This window comes from Calidris pugnax, unplaced genomic scaffold (assembly GCF_001431845.1).
Source record: "Calidris pugnax isolate Ruff unplaced genomic scaffold, ASM143184v1 scaffold184, whole genome shotgun sequence".
Classification (NCBI taxonomy): domain Eukaryota; kingdom Metazoa; phylum Chordata; class Aves; order Charadriiformes; family Scolopacidae; genus Calidris; species Calidris pugnax.
In genome coordinates, this window is record NW_015090935.1 from 447606 (window position 1) to 453605 (window position 6000).

At 48.0% G+C, this 6000-nt stretch overlaps 1 protein-coding gene across 2 annotated transcripts in view; it reads left to right on the forward strand.

The window, feature by feature from the left end:
* Positions 1-6000, forward strand: part of COL6A3 (collagen, type VI, alpha 3) — a 77361-nt gene that overhangs the window by 39810 nt on the left and 31551 nt on the right. For both annotated transcript variants that reach the window (XM_014951716.1, XM_014951715.1), the window contains 5 exons: positions 514-1116; positions 1517-2119; positions 3796-4142; positions 4530-4608; positions 4956-5101. In XM_014951716.1, coding sequence (XP_014807202.1) covers positions 514-1116; positions 1517-2119; positions 3796-4142; positions 4530-4608; positions 4956-5101 — 1778 coding nt within the window. The remainder of the gene's footprint in view (positions 1-513; positions 1117-1516; positions 2120-3795; positions 4143-4529; positions 4609-4955; positions 5102-6000) is intronic.

Consider the following 6000-nt stretch of genomic DNA (forward strand, 5'->3'; position numbering starts at 1 on the left):
ATAATTTTCCTTCCTTTATTTCTAAACTGAGATTTTCATTGGTTAAGGAGCACAGGAAGAGTTTTAGAAGGAAACTTTTAGATATGTGGAAATTCTACCCAAGTACCTAAATAGTCTGTAACTTTTGACTTTCAAGTGAAGTACCTAAAAGCGTTACGTGTTTTGATTTTCAAGTCAAATGCCATCTATTCCCACTTAGCAACTCTCTAGGAAAGAGACATAAATCTGGGGCTAAATGAAGCTGGAAAAATCGACAAATCCAGAGGAGAGTGTTAATGAAGGAAACAGATAAGGCTCTGAGTAATGCATGCTTTGAGTATTAGGCAGACTGCTAGTGCACACATTGCACGCTTGCACACAAAACCCTTTTGGAGAGGCTCCCAGTGGTACCATGCCTAAAGTTGGCTAAAATATGAGGCGCGATTTTACATCGTATGAGAGCAGATAGCACAGACGTCCCTTAAGCAAAGGCTTGGCTCACAAATCATTTCCTCTGCCCTTGCTTCCCTGCAGATGTTTCCGGTGACGAAAAGGACATAGTCTTCCTTATTGACAGCTCTGACAGCGTCAGGCCCGACGGGCTTGCTCACATTCGGGATTTCATCAGCAGAATCGTTCAGCAGCTGGAAGTTGGGCCGAACAAAGTGCGGATCGGCGTGGTGCAGTTCAGCAACAACGTCTTCCCCGAGTTCTACCTGAAGACCCACAAGTCCAAAAATGCTGTCCTGCAAGCCATCCGCCGCTTGAGGCATAGAGGGGGTTCCCCCGTGAACGCTGGCAAAGCCCTAGACTATGTGGTGAAGAACTACTTCATCAAGTCTGCAGGGAGCAGGATAGAAGATGGAGTGCCCCAACACCTAGTTGTCATCCTCGGAGACCGGTCCCAGGATGATGTGAATAGGCCTGCTACAGTGATCACTTCAACAAGCATTAAACCTCTGGGTGTTGGAGCCAGGAACGTGGACAGGGACCAGCTGCAGGTCATTACCAATGACCCTGAGCGTGTGCTTGTGGTAAGGGACTTCACGGGACTCCCAACTTTAGAAAAGAAAGTGCAGAGTATTCTTGAAGAGCTTCCGATACCTACGACGGAAACCCCTGGATTTTTAGGACCTGGTAAGACTGCTATTCATCCTGTCGACTTATCTGGATAGAGCACGGGTAGAATTTGTATCATGTGAAAATTATTCCATAGTAACACCTTTTGATTGGCAACCATTTAGTCACATTGCTTTAAAGAAGGCTTTGAAGATCTTGTTGAGCGTAGGAAAGAGTAGAATTAAATTTGAAATGAGGTGAGGGTGTCTATCACAAAAACAAGTATGTTGGATAAAGTGTAATAAATATGTGGCATAAAACCTTCCTTCTTGTACAGATGTAAAATCATGGCCAAGGCCAATGACACTAGAAAGGTAGGGAGAGGAGAGAAACACAATACTACTGCACTAAGCATCTTAACTAATGCAGATGCCACAAATAATTATTAATAACTGTGTTTTCTTTGTAATCTTTCCAGGAGGTAAAAAGCAGGCTGACATTGTGTTTTTGCTGGATGGCTCCATCAATCTGGGGAGAGATAACTTCCAAGAAGTTCTCCAGTTTGTCTACTCTGTGGTGGACGCCATTTATAGGGATGGCGACTCTATCCAGGTAGGACTGGCCCAGTACAACTCCGATGTCACCGATGAATTTTTCCTCAAAGACTATTCCACCAAACCTCAGATTTTGGATGCCATCAACAAAGTCATCTACAAAGGCGGCCGAGTGGCAAACACCGGTGCAGCCATCAAGCACATCCAGGAAAGACACTTTGTGAAGGAGGCCGGTAGCCGAATTGACCAGAGGGTGCCCCAGATTGCCTTCATCGTCACGGGTGGGAAGTCCTCGGATGATGGGCCAAGTGCCTCCTTGGAAATCACGCAGAAAGGTGTCAAGGTGTTTGCTGTTGGTGTGAGAAACATCGACCTGAAGGAAGTCAGCAGGTTGGCCAGCGAGAGTGCCATGAGTTTCAGAGCATCCACAGCCCAGGAGCTGTCTGAGCTCAACGAGCAGGTCCTGGTTACACTGGAAGCTGCTATGGAGGAGAAACTGTGCCCAGGAACAACGGACGTTACAAGAGGTAAGTGGGATCCCTTCATAATGTGCTCAGGTTATTCCCAAGGGTGGCTTTTAATATCTAAGGCATCTTGATGGACTTGTCCAGCTCGCTCTTGTGCTTTTCATAATGTGCTCAGGTTATTGCCGAGGGTGGCTTTTAATATCCAAGGCATTTTGATGGACTTGTCCAGCTCGCTCTTGTGCTTTGCCTGTAGTCTGAGGTGCACCATGGGCTCAGAACTCCTTCATGAGTGTGGTGGTAGGCTGCAAGCCTTTGGTAAGAGAGCTGCCTGTTGGTGTGCTTCAACGGGTGTATGACTGGTGTACCATCACTGCAGAGGTACCACCATGGTGGAAGAATTCCAGATATGACAGGCAGGCACTAAACATCTGACCACCTACTACTGCATTGGAGGGGCTCCTTTAACTAGCTGCCTTTGGACTAAGTCTCACTACCTTCCTCTCCAGATGTGTAGGCACATGGTGCATGTTGGTGGAGCAACTTGTTTAGCGCCGAAACGAAAAGTGGTGGGCCTTGTTCTGCCTGCTTGCCTTTGTAGCAAGCTAGTTGGATTCCTTGGCCCTTCAGCCCATTCCATCACATGCATGATGTGATGGAAATCAGAACTTCTCTTGCCAGATCATCCAGGGTGCCCATTTAACCTCATGAGTGGCTGTATCTTAAGGTAAAATTGCCTTAAGAAGGAATCCTGTGATTTGGCTGCTTCAGAAGCCAAGGAAGGGGAACTGGGGTGAGTAAGCAAGCTGGTATTGCTGTTGGACCAGAGTCCCTGCAGCTGGTTTAACTTACTGTAGTACGGCAAATCCTACTCCCAGCTCAGCCCTCTGGCTTTTGAGCAGAGGCGTCTCCCAAACCTCTGGAGCAGCTGAAAGAGAGCCACAGCAGCCCTGAGCTGAGCAGCAGCTCCAGCCAGGATGAAAAAACGGAGCGCAGGGACAAGCAAACTGCTCCTGGTGGTAACCATGGGTGCTTCCCAAGTGGAGCACCAGCGTGAAGAAATGTCAGACGCCTCCGTGCTTGAAAGACCCATGTGAGGCACAGGAGATCCAGACAAAGGGTGGCTGACAGCCTGATTTCCCCATACCCCAGACCAACGGGCGGCTCAGGCCTGCAGGTTGGCTCCAAGCCTGTGCTAAATATAATAAATAAATATATAAAGGCAGACGGTGCATCACTTTATGAGCTTGGGCTGAGGAACTTCAGTGCCTCTTTCTGCCCTCGTTCCCAGTTATCCCATACAAATCCATGCTACACCGTTCAGAGACTGGAGGTCAGTCATCTGATGGTCACCTCCTTGTACATCCCCCTGGCTGCAGGGTGGTTGCTTCAGGCACAGGAAGAAGGTGTAAGTCCCGACAGGTTTTCGAGCAGTGGAGATGAAGCAGGAGTCTTGGATGCCTGATGGAAATGCCAAACCCTGGCTAGACTTGTTCTAAGCAGCAATTGCACAGGAAGAAAAAAAATATTAAGCTCATAAAATGCAGATTTTCCCAGGTTATCATTGCGATGATGAAAGACAGGCTGAGGGACACGTGTATTGAATGGTAGACATTCTTGGTGCAGAGTGTCTTCTCCAGCGACGAACGGAATGACCAGGGAAGTCATTACTTGGAAAGCAGCAGCCTTGTCGCTCGAAGGTGATGCTCTCTCCTCTCCTTTCTGCATTTCCCTTTCAGATTGCGACTTAGATGTGATCATTGGCTTCGACGTCACGGATGCCAGGCCCGGCCAGAATATATTTAATTCCCAAAGAGGTCTGGAGTCCCGGGTGGAGTCCGTCCTGAACAGAATCACTCAGATGCAGAAGATCAGCTGCACCGGCAACCAGCCGCCCAACGTCAGGGTGGCCATCATGGCTCAGGCTCGAGGGGAACTCGTGGAGGGACTGGACTTCTCCGAGTACCAGCCCGAGCTCTTCGAGAGGTTTCAAGGCATGCGCACCCGCGGGCCCTATTTTCTCACAGCAGACACGCTGAGGTCCTATCTGAACAAATTCAGGTCCTCGCCCTCCAGCAGCACCAAGGTAAGCCAAAGCCAAGGCCCCCGGGATGGTGTTGGCCAAGAAAGTTGACTTCTGGCCCATTTCAGTTGGCAAAGCAACTGTTAGTTCTTCATAAATTGAATAAATGTATTCATTAAACAAAGAAATTTATTGCAGCCTGTACCCATGAGTGCTGCTTGGCTGCAAACTCTTGCTTTCCTAATTTGCCTTAATGGTGCTTTAGCAAAAAACACATGCATGGTATGATATACCATAATCGGGCACAGAAAAGCAAAGTTTCATGGCCTGGAAAAAGCATAGCAATTGCCCCGTCTCTTCTCAGATGAGAAGAGAAAGGCAGGTTGCATGTGGATTGTGTTTCACACCTGAAATATTCTGGGTCCTGACACAAACTTGTTTCTCTCCCAGGTCATAATCCATTTTACTGATGGTGCAGATGACTCCATGGATCAGCTGGAGGCTGCTTCATCTGCCTTGCATACAGAAGGTAACTTTTCTACTCAAGGCAGTGATTAGAGTCTGTGTTAACATATGGCCCATTTTACCACCGTTTCTCATAAATCCACCAGCTTTTGATAGTTTCTATGATTTCTACGTGCACTTGCTGTTCTTCACTGCCTTCCTGTGATACTTAGCTCCCTGCTGGCACCTAAGCCTGTGGGAAGCTTGCACTGAACGTGCTTGGAGATGTTTGTTCTCAATTGAATAAGCTCTGTTTGTGATCAAAGAGGTGGATAACGACCCATCCTTGCAGGGGAGGAGGGTGTGCAGGCTCTGCAGACCACCCTGACCCACCTCACAGCCCCTTCTGCTTCCCCTCTCCCCCCCCTTCAGGTGTCAACGCTCTCATCTTCGTGGGGCTGGACCGAGTGAGCGAATTCGACCGAGTGATGCAGCTGGAGTTTGGTCGGGGGTTCACCTACAACAGACCGCTCAGAGTTAATCTGCTGGACTTGGATTTTGAGCTGGCAGAGCAGCTCGTAAGTAACTTGGCACAGGCAGGGCTGTCTTGTAATGCTGGAGGGAAGCCAGAGGGTTGGAACTCCTCCGGGGCTGAGCTGTGGTTGAATTACACCCTCTTGGCTCCCATCCTCTCCCCTCCCTGCTTCACGTCAGCTCTTTTTTACAGATGCCACTGCAAACAAAAAGTTGAGAGCGGATCATGGTGTTGCCCGGTCTCGTACCATTCCTGGAGAAGTCCCACTCCAGCTGAGGTTACAGCACACGGGATTAGGTGGAATGGGATGGGCTAAGATGCCATCAAAAGCTGCCATGCCAAAAAGCCCTCTCTCCGCCCACATTTATACTGTTGTTTTTTTTAACCTTAGGGATAATGCACTGTCATGCCTTGCAGGGCTAAATCTCTTGCAGAAGCACTGCTTTCTAGGTTTTTTTCCTCAAGCTGATACACTCTCTGTATTCCAGACATGCTTTTAACTGATGAAGGAGTTATTCTTTCTTCTTCGTAGATTTGCTTCCCTCCCGTTTATGTAGTCCCTCTTGAATTTGTTGAGTTAATTTGCTATCAACCTCGGTGTGTCCAGTTCCTCCCAACTTCACATCTGCTACCAGCATCGTTAAGCTCCTTTTCCAGTCGATTTAACAAGATTGGGCTTAACCACTGATCCCTGTGGTAACCTCGCTGGGCCCTTCTCGACAAATCAAAGTCATTTGGGAGTGAACCTTGGGTTTTGGGATAAGAGCTAGCCTTTAGCCCATCCCCAAGAAACTCAGATGCCTAGGAAAATACTTTCAAAATGTAAATGTGCAAAGCTGGCAGGAAATATTTGCAGCCAGAAATGTACTTGGCAAAGAAAGTGATTTTTTTTTTTTTTCCTTTCAATTGGATGATGCAAAACCAAGCTGGCATTTTTTGGAA